Raw genomic sequence first — 15972 nt, 5'->3', positions numbered from 1 at the left:
ATGTAACATCTATTTCGATTTATTGAACTCTTCAGCAAGCTGAATTAGATACAGTTGTATAGTCGCAATATGCACTTAAAAGCTACAAAATTTGGCTTCTGTGTTAATGCTACGAGGATAACATAATACAAGGGTAAAGTTGTATCTGCTTGCTTTTTTAAATACATATTTATATTTTTTACACTTATAAACATTATAACTTTGATTATAGACTCTTGCTCGTATACCTGTTATCATCCAAGTGTTTTGGTGTAATAAGCCTTAAACAATTCTTGTTAGATATACAATGAGAAAATGCAATACATGTTTCATTCATGTGTTAATCTTCTTGTTTCTACCAGAAGCACACATCTTTAATATTATCTGTAGAGAAAAAAGAAAACTACACATATACATCTATATGAGGCGTTTAAAGCTGCATCTCGTGCCATTAGATTTTAACTTTTCATTTCAAAATAATCATCTTAATGTTGTGGGGAAAATTGTTAAAATGAATTTGAAAATGAAGCCCTTCTATGCATTCTTGGGAAAGATATATTTTGAAGCAAAATTATCAAGGTGCATGGCTTTTAATACGCGAGTTGCAAAACAACAAAAAAAGATGAAGCACTACAAGAACTGTACATTATGCCTATAACGCACACATGTTCAAATTACGTAAATTAAGAAGAAAAAAAAAATGATCGGAGCTTTCAATGCTCTTTTGGGTGGAATTAACTAACACATGTCTACCAGCACCTCTCTTAAGTACTCAAAATTTTTCCCACTGCTGTAAATTTTTTCAAAATCATGAAATTCTTCCGTCGAGATGTTTTCATTGCAACTGATTGACAAATTGCCCTACATCAACGTAATAACTCTTAGCCTTTTCAGCAGACCTGAGCAAAAATATTTAAGACACACGCCCCCCCCCAAAAAAAAAAAAAAAAATAAGAAGATAGACTGAAACAAATTCTACGTAAATAGTGAGAAAAATTACAATGCACTAACATCAATTTCGCAAAATACGGATAGCTAGAAGTTACAAGCACATGACATATGCAAAGAAAAAAAAAAGAATAGACTTGAACATTATCAAAAATAAAAGAGAAAAATCTTAAATCTTACTTCAATCAATGTGTGAAATCTTCCAAGTTTTTTGGACAGTTTATCATATGATACCTTGTTTGACATGAATGCACACTTCAGAGTCTAGAAATGATGTGGTCACATGAGTTTTAACATGACTTCTTTTTTTTTTATATTGTACTTCTGACTGAGCAATTTGAAGTCCTGGTTTTGAGAAGGTGATTTTTTTTCCACCTTTTTAATTTGGTGTCTGCTGCGGAATCAGCAGATGACAATGGTACATATGCCACAGGGCGTGTCCCTGGTTCAATAAGACCACATAACCTTGATTAATAGATACATGTATTCAGCCATATGTGGTTATCACTAGTCAAACATGTAGGTCTGACAGGAGGGTGGAGCAGAGAATGCAGACACAATAACTTTGTCTTTTTTTTCTTATGTGACACACACTAATGTAATAATAATAATGTACTATAAGCTCTTGACCAACCCAACAGCCCTGAAACAACCCAACAGAACTGTCGCAAGGAATATTGAGAAGGTGTGTGTAAAGACAAAACAAAAGCTTCTTTTGGGGGGTTACAAATTCAAATTCACACAAGCACCCTGCTGCCGGCCAGCAGCATGCAAAATGTCTTCAAGCTGATTGGTCCCTTTATTTTTTCTGGAGTTTCCCTCAATATGCATTGTCCAAGACAGGTGGCATACCTCTCACAACGAAATTATCGAGAGATATTCCTGCTGCATGGGGTAAAACAGTTCTTCTCAACCTTTTCTAACCCGAGGCCCACTTTGGCAAGTGCATCTTTTTTCTTTTCTTTTTTCCGAGGCCCAGTCACATTGAATACGGCTCTATTTCAATTCACTTTTGGCCGACATTGGTGCCCACCCGAGAGTGGGCTATGGCCTACCAGTTGAAAAGAACCTGTTGTAAACTGCTACAAAAGTCATGTAACAGCTACACAGACCTCTATTCAGTAGGACCTACACGTTTGACCAAGACTATTTTGTTTTTGTTTTTATCTTTTGTGAGATCATGCCACTCCATTATGGACTATATCATGAATATGCTCAGCTACATACGTAACACAAAATTATCATTTCGGCCATGGTGGGTCAGTGTGGATCGGTCCAGCTCGATCAGAATCTTAGCTATCCGCCATGATCCACATGAGCGCCGACACCGTGCCCATCGTCCGGGTGAAATACGTGCATGTGCTCAGCAAACCTTTAGAGGTTAACAAGAGAAAAGAGAAGGAGACGAAAAGTAGAATGACGGAGTTGGAACGGGAAAGCAAAATTTTGGTTCATTGTTTTTTAATCTTTGAAGAGAATTTATGGGCCAGTTTTTTTGGCCACTGCGGACAGAAATGAGAAACAAGGGTCTCCACACTGTTCAGGCATTTGATAATAACAATTAGTTTCCTGGGGAACTGTCCACTAAAATTTAAAATCAATCCTAAGTTCCATTCAACTGATCTCCAGGACAATTCTGGGATCAATCAGTCCTATTAAAAAGAAGTTAAGGAACTGTTTCACTGACCAATTCGAGAATGCTATTTGCGCCCATCGGGCCACATTCTAGAATACATCCTGAATGTCCATGTGCACGTATCCTTCCAAACTAGATTTGTTCTGAATCTGTCCCCAACTTTGGATTCATTGTTTGGCTTGATATAGTTCCCCTATTAGAGTGAAACAAGGCTCAGGTACACTGAATAAATTTCCACAGAACAGCTGTTTCAGATTATAATTCATATACACATATCTTTTTGTACAAACAATTAAACTAGCATTAATGATGTATGTAAACAAGCAAATGACCCCACATGCTAAGTATAATTATATGCATGGGTATTTGAGACGTCATGCCTATTCTCTTCTTAAAAGAACAATGAAAAATCAGATAACCAGTTTTACCAATAAGAAATGTTTTAGCCGAAGCTAATCTTGTTGTCCAAGGTTTTGATGTACAGTATGTACAGTGATGGTTTCTTCATATTTTGCTGTTCAGTAAAAAAAAAAAAGAATGATACTCAGAGATACATGTGTCTTAACAACTTTTTTTTGCAGGCAGATGGGGAGGGTAGGTTATGCTAAATATTCTGATGTCTACTCACTTCTGTACACATTCGGAGGCAACGTCTCTCTTGCAGGACTCGGTGTGCGCCATCTTGTAGAGCACGAGGAAGACGAGGAGGTGGAGGATGATGATGTACATGAGGAAGATGGTGCGGGCAATCTTGCTGGACAGGATCAGCCGACCCTAGAGACGAGACGAGACGAGGGAAAGAGACACTACGTCACCTCAGAAAAAAAATATTATCACTTTGTGTTTTGTCACTGTTAACTTTATCATCAGTATCATCATCTCTGTCATCATCCAAATCTTTACTGTGACTATAACATTTTCTCCCACTTCAAAAGAATTAGTCATCATTTCAGCATTTTCACCTCATCATCACCTGAACCTGCTCAATCATTCTCACTGTACTTGCTGTTTATAACCCACGCATATTTCATTTCATTTCATTTCATTTATTGTTTCTGCATCACTGTAACCATCACTGTTTTCATTAACAGCTTTTTCTCCTCCTTTAAACACAATGATTATTAATCATTTCAGCACCCATTCTCCTCGAAATCAGTTTTCATACCAGCATTATGTGTCTCATTATCACAATCATCATCTTCAACACCATTTATTACCCCATCCACTCGGCCATCAATGATCATCATTCTAGCATTAATATGTGGCCATCATCATCACTGGTATTGCCTGCAACATCATATCATCATCATCATCATCATCACCATTATCATTGTCATCACCGTCATCGTCTTCATCATCATCATCATCATCTTCATCACCATTATCATGATAATTGTCATCATCATCATCATCATCATCATTATCAACATGATCACTGTCGTCATCATTATCATCATCATCATCTAACACACTGGTGTCACATACCACCGAGGAGCTAAAAAAATACTGCCAGCAGCCATACCGTGTTTAGTGTGGCCTTGTCAAAGGGGCTGAGCCCCATGTATTTCCTCATCCGCTCCTTCCGGCTGAACGAGTTGAAGGGGTCCAGCCTCTCCTCGTACTGACTCTGGTAGCGGCTCTCCGTGTCATCCAGCTTGTTGGTACCCTGCAAATGCCAGTAAAACAATGTCAGAGACATGCACAAAGCCAAAATCGTTTTGAAAATGGACATGTGCAAGCAAATAACACCACCATGTAGAGGATGAAGCTAGCGAGGAAAGTGTATTACAATGTGAGGCTGAAATCCTGATACAGAGCTACCAAGTCTCACGCATTCTGCGTGAGACTCAAGCATTTAGGGTCTGTCTCACGATCTCACGCATGGCACCCATTTTTCTCACGCATCTGGTGAAGTCTGCAATTTGGGCCAAAATTAAGGAGCAGAGCTCAAAGTATTAGAGTGATAGTTGCAATTGAAGGTATATTTCCCTTTTGCCTTTCAAAATATAGTAAAAAATAGTCACTTAAGTATGCACCAGATCGCATCATTAAGAGCTAATAATTTAAAAAAGCTCCCTACCATGGGAGGGGGACACCCTCCTCGTTCGCACGAGCGCCGAGACGCCGAGTCATAAAAATCTCACTCATAAAAGTTTTTTTGAACTTGGCATCTCTGCTGATATGGATGGAGCTAAGCTGAGGAGGATGACATAATTTGAACTGACATCCTGCCCTTTGCATTCAAGTTGCAAAGTACTTCATGTTTGAGTGTAAAATTCTCAGTATGAAATGATGATTTTAGTTTAGCCTGTCCATTTCATTTTTTACAGTAACATGGCTGTATCATGCCACATTGTTTTGGGCAGGCATACTTTACTTGTGTCAGGATATTAGTTTTGATAAAAGCCTGTTGTCCTGCAATTTTTCGAGGGTATCTAATATTAGAAAGTGTCTACTATATGGTGACATATGAAAACTGAGATCTAGAGTGGTCCATGGAGTGGCCCTGAGAGACTATGTACACACCTGAGGCCCATAATTACACAACCATTACTCAAGAGATGATTTGTGTAATTCTAGAGGCTGTGAAGATACTATACATAACTTCTAATAAATATCTTGCAAAATTTATTTAAAAAAAAAAATTGGCTCCCATGTGATTCAGACTATCAATCTTCTAGTCTAGGTGCAAACACACTGTTTATATTAGTATGCCACAATGGATGGATCGCACGATCCTTTGATGTACTGTAAATGTCAATATTTTTTATGAGTTTAATTTTTCAAGCTGAGCAGCTAAAAAACATATTAGCAGGGTTCTTCAATTCACGCTGTGCAATTGTAAACCCATTCAAAATGTGCAGAGAAAACTGTGATGATATTTTCACGGATTTAGAATTTGTACTGGCCAAAATGCACGAAAATAAGTTAATGTAAAGCAAAAATTTTAGCATTTACAGTAATGTTTGACTGAGTAGAAAAGAGAATGTGGTTACCCGTGATGACGGGTAGCTCTGCAGGAATCGGATTTTCTCGTAGAGTTTGACGTTGTCCTGTCTCAGCTTGTCCAGCTCTGTCTGTAGGACCAGGTTGTGCTGCTGATGCTGCCGGTTCTCCTATTGATTGAGAATGGAAGACAGTAAATACAGGCTAGCAATAGAACTTGTTGATATGAAATTCTGACTCCAAGCAGTGTGTCAAAAACAGAGGAACTTCCTTTACATGAATTTTATTCATTCTTCCTCTTTTTCTTGGGCTTACTTTGAAACTTTGACAATAATTTTTCATCTCACAAACCTTGAAATAAATGCAACATTCAGCCTGCGACATGAAAATGTCACTTTACAAAAGGCTTTTTAAAATACAATCCAAGAATTACAGCTTGCTAATCTGCAGTAAAACATTCCTGAAGAGACTTTCTAGTCATTAAATAGTCACAGGTTCTATTAGATGATATGTTAATTATTTGGTTTAGGTGAATATCTTTAAATTGAGTAATCTTTAACATTTTGCTTTACACATGAAGAGACAATAATGGGTGCATATTGTGTTCACTTGAGATCATAATCTCATCTAAATCCATTTCATTTCACTTGCTGTTCTCTATAACTATGTCATGAACAAAATTTTACAAAGAAACTACATTTATAAAATATGATGGAAACTATATTTTGATTTTGTGATAAAAATTAGTCCTCCTCCTTGATTTTAGTCCTGTGGCAAGATGAGGGAGAGAACAAAGACACAAGTGGAAGAACAAAACTCACAACTTCCAGCTCCTGGTTCCTCATGCGGAACCGCTCCCGCTGGCTGGAGACAATGGGGAGGAGTGACTCCGCTGCTCCGGCATTGGCAGCTGTCTCTACAGGGGCTGTAAAGAGAAAACAAAAAAGGGCGGAACAGAAAGAGTGCGTATGGGTATTTAGACAGCTTGAATGTGAGTTGACTTGGCATTCTCAATGAAGAAAATATGCATACACACTCATACCTCCTCATACACAAAAGTCTAGTGTGTAAAAGACAAGATGTCTTTGACATATTGTGACAACTTGTAGAGTTAGTATTCTGATATTAGATTTTTCATGTCTTGTACCCTGATATTAATGATGATTCTGTGGGGGTTTTTTTTCTACTTTTTTGTTGTATATCGTAATCTCTCATACTTCTTTCACGTCGGGCATATCTTTTGCTCAAATTTAGAAACTTTCGAACTATTAAATAACCCGTCAAAGTGTGTGTGTGTGTGTGTCTGTGCGTGCGTCTGTCTGTCTATCTGTCTTATAGAACTTCATATTTATGATAATGTCACTATTGCTTTCCATTACTATCTGTTATATACTTTCTGTAATCATTCACACTTCTTTTTGAGTCAGGAATATCGATTAAGAAGAGTTTAGAAGCTTTCATGTTCACAACCAGTGACAAATTTAACTTTTAATGTACCCTCCAAGTGTAAAGTCTTTGAAGCAAGAATTAAATGAAATCTGTTAAATTTCCCTTCACAACACACTTTCAATTTTAAGATTGCTGATTAAGTAGTAGATAGACAGCACAGAAAGAATGAAATAATACTATAATCTTTGATGTTGCCAAAACACTCAAGATTGCCAAAAAAAGAGAAGTCATACCATCAGAATCTTGGTAAAAATTATTTTGGGTCACTTTCTCAGTATAGCATTCTCATTGAGATACAAAAACTACTCATCAGGAATTCATGATCTTGTTTTTAGTCTTCTGCCCACTTCTTTTTTATTTTTCTCCTACAATTGTACAACAAACTGACCTGCACTTCTTGTTTCACCAACTGCCTTGGCGACCAGTTCAGCCTCTGTGTTTGATGGGGTGGCTTGACCCTACACAACAAAGAACATGGCAAAATAGAGAATAGGAGCAAACTTCCACTTCAAACAATGGCAACATCTCTCACTGAATGGATACACAGAGCAGCAGGCAAGGCCACGCCCAGTGGGCAATATCCCAATCTTGCTCCATCTCTTCATTGAAGTGAACCCTTAAAGGAGGTATTGGGGGCAGTACAAATAGTAAAAACAACATTCTTGTTGTTACATTGAATCTTTGCTGCATCATCTACACTTGGGGACAAGCTGGAAGACATGTTCACATGTTTATGCATACATTCATGAAACAGTTTAGTCATGGCTACTCCTACTGTTACCCATGGCTTGCCCGACCTAGCAAAAGTGTAAATATAATCAAAATAAAGTCCTTAAAGAAATATAGAATGCAAGGATGATGCCCTGTAACAGTGCTTTCAATTTTCATGGCCTGAAAACACTAATGAACTTGAATTTGAAGTCGCTGATGAACTGGTCAAAATGTACAATGACAACTGAATGCTTAGCATTCCACTGGCTTTGACGTTCCATGCTCCGTGCTGCTCTTCCATAGTTTTGTTATGGAGACCAAAGAAAAGGTTCTCGATTTTTAACAATCTTAAGCTCTATTTCACAAGAACTTTTGGTAATATGTTTCTTAATGTTTTCAGTTTTCAATACCCCACGACTGAGAAAAAGGAATGTTAGTATTGCATAACAACATCTTGCGCACGTTTGTGCATAATTTTATTCACCGAGTTTAGTACCTGAATGTGAAATCCTTAAGTAATTGGCTAATGCCTGTTTCTGTGTGTTTGATAGCATTTTAGAATTAAAGAAGTACAAATTTTTACTGATTTTTGTGTGTGTGCCTTGTTTTCCACACGCTAAATAATTGTAGCCAAATCTATTGAAAGGGACAGCGAATTGGGCCGTTCACGCGGTTTAACGTGACCGAGGCCCCTGGACTGAGGAATAATGCATGCTTGTGTAATAAACAGGAATGCTGTCACTTGTCAAAGCAAAGACACCTGCGACAGAGTGCATAACTTCTCCATGGCATGAAGCATGGGTATAGAGGGGAGATTCTCATTTCTTCTCCTCCCCTAACACCTCCCCGGTCAAACTGAACGCAGCACCCTAAAAACACAGCATCTGCTTGCACTTGCCTCTCCTTCTCCCCTGTACTTGGAGGAGAGTGCGTTCACACTTAGCAGATCCTTCTCCAGTTGGCTGATGAGTTCCTTCTGCTCGGCGACCGTCAAGCTCTGCTGTGTGAACTGCTCCTGGAGCTCCACATATCGGCCTGTCGTGTAGGAAAGGAGAAAATTACGTGTTCACTACCTGGAACAGAAGAGCTTCAACATCTCCAGCATGTACATACACTGTACGCATAACTATTATGCAATGGCACTGTGAAGCAATATTTTAAAGGGAGCATATACATGTATATATGGGACCCACCTTTTATTCGGATTGCTGTTTTACTTTGGTGTTGTTGTTTTTTGTTTTTTGTTTTTTATATCTCAGCCATTCCACAACCAATTTTCATCAAATAAAATTTGACTTCCTCTTAGAATGGTATGCTCTGTACTATTTCACAAGTGGTTTCTTGGTATCTCGCAAAAGTTAAAAGCCAAATCCTCATGTCCGCCAATACGAGATGCCGATACGTGGTCCTACATGCTACTGGAATCTCTACGAAAAAAAGACAAATTAGAGCTGAAAACAAGCACTAAATGTATTCCAAAAATTGAGAATTTGTGAACGACTCAATTGACTATACTCAGTATTTTCTGTCCACAGTAGTGTTCAAACAGACCATTTGGGAAACAGGTTTCCCATTTGGGAAACATTTGGGAAGCATGGCTATATTTTTTTTTTTGTTATAAATTGTAGACCCATTGTTGACTGCGCAATTCTCAAAAAAAAAAAAAATGATCAGGCAGGAGTGTTGTTTCATGCATTTGAACATCATCATACATATCATTCAGCTCAGTCAGGAAAGTTTCATAACTTTTCTTTTCCAAATGGAGCTGCCACATTGATAGTGTCTCTAAAAGCCTGCAAACAATAACTACATGACCCTTGCCTTCGATTTACTCCAACACATCTACTGAAACAATGTACCTTATCTATAACATTAGACCCGACATACGATCGTCCTCATCTCTTCACATTTTTCTCGCCTCATCACCATCAATCTGCCCCCAAACCAGGGGGGTGTTTCACAAAAAGCTGTTCTTAAAGTTACGATCGACTTAAGAACAACTGGTGATTAGCTGTGATGTGCTATACTTATCAGAATTTCAATAATCTAGCACAAGAACTGATCACCAGTCGTTCTGAAGTCGTTTGTAACTTTAAGAACAGCTTTATGAAACACCCCCCTGGTGTTTCCCCTCATAAACAGACAGCACTTCCTTTCCACGCATACATATTCACCTCCAATAGCAGACATCCAATACGCTTTTCAACTTCCTGCATCGCAACCCTGGAATCAATCGCCCTCAATCATCCATATTGCGACCTCATTAGATAAGCCGATAATGCCACTGCTTAACAACTCGCCAATTTGTATGTACGAAAAAAACCAAAACAACAGAAATCACTTTTGGATCACACAAACTTCACCACTACAATCTTGTTCTGTTTGAAATTCATTATTAAAAATGTCCTTACAACACTGTAATTGCTTGGATGCCATCAACACACAAGTTATTTGTTTTATAATAATAATAAATATAAAATATTTATTTAGCGCTTAATACAACATGTTTCTAAGCGCTTTACAATGCTAAACAACCAAACATACAAATCAGCTTAGAATAACAAATAATTTACTACAAATGCATACAGGGCCTACATAATCATTATTTCTGCTCTAAAAATAAATGAGTCTTAAGTTTCTTTTTGAAGATGTCAACGGAGGTGGAGGTCTGAATGTGAGTAGGGAGAGTGTTCCAAAGAAGGGGGGCACAAACGGAAAAAGCATAATAACTTGGGTCATTATGCAAATGACCCAAGTTACAGTATTTGTTTTGTTCACAGAAGGAAAATCTAGTGAAGATTTATGTGCAGATCATTATAGAGACTAAAATATCTGAAACATCAAATTTCCAAACCTCTCCATTTGAAGGTACTTCTATCATCCAAATTGTATGAGTTTGTTCTGTTTAAATAAAAAACATGAAGATTGCACGGAGTTGCAATTCAAATGAACTACAGATTTTCATCATTGTTGAAGCTTTTCCCCAAGCACTACAAATACCAGGAACTGTGAAATTATTATTTTGTCACCTAACTACTGTAGGCAAGATTTTATTGTGCATTAGAGTTGAACTCATGGAAAATGCCATAAGTACTCAACCAGGTTTAGACAAGAAAATTTGATGGGTTTTTTTTTCCCTTTCTTTTGCATGTGTGTGTAAAACCAAGGTCTGCGCGATATTCCTGTACCATCCAATAGTCCATGTGATTATTGAGATTTGATAATTCAGTGGGCAGATCAAGAACCCTGTGATATTCTACAGTCTGCAAATATGATTTTGAAGCGACAGTCTTACCAAGATCCTAATAGGAAATCATCTTCCATCTCACGGTGAAAGAAAGACATTCTAGTTTACTTCACCAACTGATATCCTGATTCTGTTCTCCAACTCTCAAAGTAAGTACAGTATACCCCTTTCTGCTGTAAGACTGGTACGTACAAAACTGTGATTACCTGCTGATATTGGCTTCTAGTAATTTCTCTTCCTTTCTACTCTTCTCTTCTTGCCATCCTCACTTTTTATTTTCCCTTTCCTGCTCATTCTAGTATAAATTCATCTTCAGACCTCTTTTTCAGGGATGTAATGCTTTTGTCTGGATGTAAAGTTGTTAGTTTCTCAGATGTGGTTATGTATTCCTCTCCTCTGTCTGTTTGTTTGTTTGTCTGTCTGTCTGTGTCAATCTGCATCTCTCTCTCTCTCCTTTTTCTCCCTCTACAGTATGCAATGTCCAGGAATGCATCACTTGACAGGTATCCATGGTAACACGACAGAATGCCGACAAGATGACGAGGCAAAGTGTAAAACTGTCTGAGACAATGTCCTTTATTTGCATGTTCTAGGGGAAAAAAAACATGGCATCCTGTCATCTCCTCCCGTTTCTTTCTTCCTCCGACAAACATATTCGTAGAAAACAAAAAGGAAAAAAACATGCGAGACACACGATTCGCTCTCAACTTGTTGCGGCGTTGCTTGGAAGTCAATTTGTAGGTTTACATCATTCTGTTTGCCTGTTAACTTTCTTGGAGACAAAATTCTTGAACAATGCTTACGATAAATGGCAAGATAAATATGAACACATATATATATATATATATATACGACGCAACGCAACGACACGTACTAAGACCTAGGATAACTTCAGAGTCATGTAAGAACCTGATGAGCTGTACTGTGTTCACTGAAGTCTGGATGAAGATTAGTCAATTTGTCCTTCTTTTCTGTATTATCTACAAAGAGTGTAAAACAAAATGCATACAAGTGAATACTACAGTCATACTGAATGATCAACATAGTTATCTTGGAGAATGATTCTCGGTATCAGTTATCGCAACTGTAACAACTTTACAAGTACTTTAATGTGCTGTTAAGTATTGCAGCAAGCAGTGTGATACATGTATGCACTGAGAACTTTAAAAAGACAACAAAACACAACAATACTACAAACTTCTCTCCCCCCCCCCCCCATAAGCATATTTCAGAAGACTTTATCTAGACAGCATCACTGCATTCATGAATGAGACATTTTTAAGAGTTGAAGATGCCTGGACTAAGAAAACCTTTCTACTATCATAATTATCAGTTTTAAAAGAAGAAAGCAACTGTAAGATGTGCTTTAAAAGCAGATTAGCCTACAGACATGGGCTCTAAAGCTTCTAGCATTTGTAGAAACCGAATTTCCCTTTTATTCACTTTCTTACAGGAGACAAAAAAAAATATATATATATACATACACATATATATGACGGAAAGTTACAATGGTTTAAAGGCAATGCCGCTTTGAGCAAAATTGAAGTGATCACAACAACAGAAGTGACATTTCTGATAAAAAACAAAACTCATTAAAATATGCTCAGTTGGCCAGCACTAGGAAATATATCCACATTACTAAATGCAGTTTGGGGAATACCCAGTGAGTAGTCTAGTCTCCTGCAATATTTTTCTTTCAATTGGTCCATCTTAAATTTTGGGCTGATATCCAGTTTGTGCATTAACAAACATTTAAAGAATTATGTTGTTCTTCTCTTCAAATATGAGTATACACTTGGGATTCTGCACATAGTTCTGCCCACAAAATAAAATTGCATCTTCAACATAGACATTTTTGTCAACACAGTACAGCTCCTTGGTTGAAAACTCATACAACTACATAACATAGTGAATACATTCAGCCTGTTGTTTTGTTTAATAAATATATTTGCCTCTAAGCCCAGAATGTTGTTTTCTTTTCTCTTTTTCCTCATTAAATATGCTAAAAAATATAAGTAGCTTAATGCACCAACAACTCGTGTTCCTTTGGCTCTGTTAATTGGTCATGATACATTACATTATGATACAAGAATATGAAGAACACTTACATGAAAGAATATATACCGAAAAAAACTTTGAAGCACCCAAGCACTGGAATTTCTCAATAAGCAGTGGAGCAAAAAATTCTGCTACAGATTTTATTCAATTCACTGAATTCAACAATTTGCTCCCTATATTTCTGTTTTCCATTCACTACTGCCCTCTGTAGTTGAGGTTTTGCATGGTTTGAAACTGATACTCTACAATCATGCGTGAAGTTCGGTAGCATCCACTTTTTTTTTCTCTCTCCTTTGTATTCATTATCCACTGATCAATACAAGTCGATGAAAGTTGAAATTAGAATCCTGTAGTTCATTGTTCAATTGAATACGACATTTATCATTTCATTGTACTGTTGCTTCATTTGGTTTCATACGATAAATATGGCACAGAAATATAATGAATGGTATGAAATTATGAAATTATCATACACAAAATATCAACAACCTGTGAGCTACTGTCACAGTAAGGAATCACCACTTGTAATAGTGAAAATATAAATGTCAGTCCCAAGTGTATAATTTCTCCATTACCCCATAGACTGCTGAAAATTAAAAAGAAAAATGAAGAAATAATACAAAGTGATTCAATACACTCACAAATGCATTCTCCCCAAGTAAAACTCTGCTTAATAGTTAATGGTTGGAAGCCTCTTTCTCACTATTCATGACCTGTTAATCATCAGCTAAGAACCAGAAGGACGTTATCACAATTTTGTGGGGTATCAAATTATTGGTATCACACTGTAGAGCTCAATCTCCTCCATATCATGACATCAACTTTAAATCATTTTCATTTTCATTAAAATGTTAAAAATCAAAACCACATGGGCCCTATCTCACCCGATATTCAGAAAAATGCTTATAAATCTACCTACTTTTGATTACATAAACTGGAATATCATTTCATGAAAATTGATTGTCTGTTTTCATTTGCGCTCAAATCTTACGTAGCACGCGATAGCGCCCTTCTGGTTCTCAGCCGACGATATGTTTGAGGTTCCTCAGACCAATGATCGCAGATGCACATCCAAGTCAATGGTCAGTCCACAGAGGAGCAGCGAAACTCTTGTCCTCAGCAGGTGAGGAGGGGCAGGGGGTAAATGGTTCAGACTGATTACCCCCATTATCGCTCTATTCATGGATCGCTTTTTAACGGCCAACTTGTGACGATAACTGCAGTGACTACCGTGGCAACAACTCCGCAACAACCAATCAACTGCAAGCATTGTAACCTGCTGCTACTTCCTAATGATTTAGATTCATTGCTCTTTTGAAAAAAATAAATAAATAAAATGATAGCCCTTCCTGCTTTATTCTGGTACAAAATTCAATGACTACACCTGTGGTTTTAGGAGGGAGATATAAAGGGGGGGGGGGAGATTATCTTTAAAGATTTTTTTTTTTTTTTTGCTCCAGCAGGCCTATTAGTATTGAAATTGCAGTCACATAGCAAATTCAAAACTGATTATTCTTCTTTTTCCAAAATTTCTCCCACCTTACGATCATTTATTAGACAGAGTCTTGAGTACTGACATCCACTGTAAAGACACACAAGTCACCAAACATGATAATCCATTTTAGTCCATCTTAGCACCATGATCCGGCAGAGGCACAAACAGCTGTCATTCGCTGACAACACAATACATATATATTCGCACAGGATACTGAACAGTACCAACCACACCCTCCCTTCCCCTCCCTACCCCTCCCCCCATACATCCCGACATGGTCGACAGTATTCGATCGCAAATTCTATGTGAGAGCTCAAGAGCACTTAGCAATACGATTAAAAGGAGTGTTCGTTAACTCTAATTAGATGGTACAAAGAAAAAGACAACTTTCAAACAAAAGCTTGCGAGTCATCTGTTCGCAAAGTAATCTTCCGGGGAGCGTTACAAACAAGAAAGAAGGTTAATCAGAACCTTACTCCTCATTTAAACTCACAATCCTGACCTACCATGAGAAATCTACATCTCATTTTCCACATAATCAAGAATTCATCAAAGAAAAAAAAACACTGACAAAAACTTGTGCAATATACTGATGATCAACTTTGCATGGATCCTTTGGTGATGAGATGTGACGACAACAAAAGAAATACGATACAACAGGATACAACCGACATGATTCAATTCCAAACATTTCAAATATTTTAGAGTAATGTATATCGCCAGCCTGGAATAACGACGACTATTCGAAGACATTGAAGACACAATCTGAGGTGAACTCTGCGTAATGTCCTACGCAATCTGTGCTGCATTGTTATTGAATACCTAAGTACTATGAATGACACAAAGAATACACATAATAACACAAATTTAAGATAACAAGAAAGAAGAAAATAAATAGAGTGCAAAAGATAAGTAACACAGTCTTGCAGCCTACAGAAATACATCAAAGTGGTGCTAGATGAATTGAATAGCTCGCTGCAGCGCACCAATCAATGGTGTGCCACTGACATATGATACAGTATGTATGTACAAGTTTTCAAATGAAGCGAGAAAGGTGTCGTACAAGTGGTAGCCCTGATTTGTATTGGAAGGGTGAATCTGGTCCTAAAAATTAACTTTAAGTTACGTTGGTTAAATCTTCACAACTCGGTGGTTAATGTATATACCACTGCAATAGGCTGGCTAGACAAAACTGTTAGCTCTGGCTGTAGTTATATTATGGTAAAGGAATATGGCATATTAACTTGTGAAAATATTACATTCCTTAATTAAATACTTGCCAAAATCAAAACTTCATCCATCCAAATGCTGAAACCTTGTGGAATCTGCAATTTCATCTTGATTTATTTATAATACTGTAAAGCATTTGATTCAAATGTTAAATTCACGGCAGAAATTGGACAGGCTTACAAAAAGGGCTACTACCTTAGAGCAGGAAAGAAGACCAACATGGAAAAAAAAAAAATCTTTGCACTTTCTTCGAGTAACTTTCCTCATTTCTAC

General features: G+C 37.4%; 1 protein-coding gene across 1 annotated transcript; it reads right to left on the bottom strand.

Annotated features, from left to right (window-relative positions):
* LOC140227821 (protein CASP-like) lies at positions 1–14745 on the bottom strand. Its single transcript, XM_072308215.1, has 8 exons — positions 14736–14745; positions 8568–8704; positions 7347–7416; positions 6331–6434; positions 5560–5679; positions 4086–4229; positions 3192–3337; positions 1–2299 (listed from the first exon to the last, which is right to left on the bottom strand). Exons 1-8 carry the CDS (start codon positions 14743–14745, stop codon positions 2224–2226), a joined length of 807 nt encoding a protein of 268 aa, XP_072164316.1. The 3' UTR covers positions 1–2223.
* Positions 14746–15972: the final 1227 nt, after the last annotated feature.

Source organism: Diadema setosum, chromosome 4, assembly GCF_964275005.1.
Source record: "Diadema setosum chromosome 4, eeDiaSeto1, whole genome shotgun sequence".
NCBI classification, from domain to species: domain Eukaryota; kingdom Metazoa; phylum Echinodermata; class Echinoidea; order Diadematoida; family Diadematidae; genus Diadema; species Diadema setosum.
This window is presented reverse-complemented; position numbering and strand designations above follow the sequence as displayed.

Bases quoted from the DNA above. Each gene is read 5' to 3' on its own strand.
- LOC140227821 (XM_072308215.1), bottom strand. The intron at 3,338-4,085 runs GTATGGCTGCTG...TCTCGTCTCTAG, and splicing joins ACAAGGCCACACTAAACACG to GGTCGGCTGATCCTGTCCAG. The intron at 2,300-3,191 runs GTGAGTAGACAT...TAACCTCTAAAG, and splicing joins GCCTCCGAATGTGTACAGAA to GTTTGCTGAGCACATGCACG.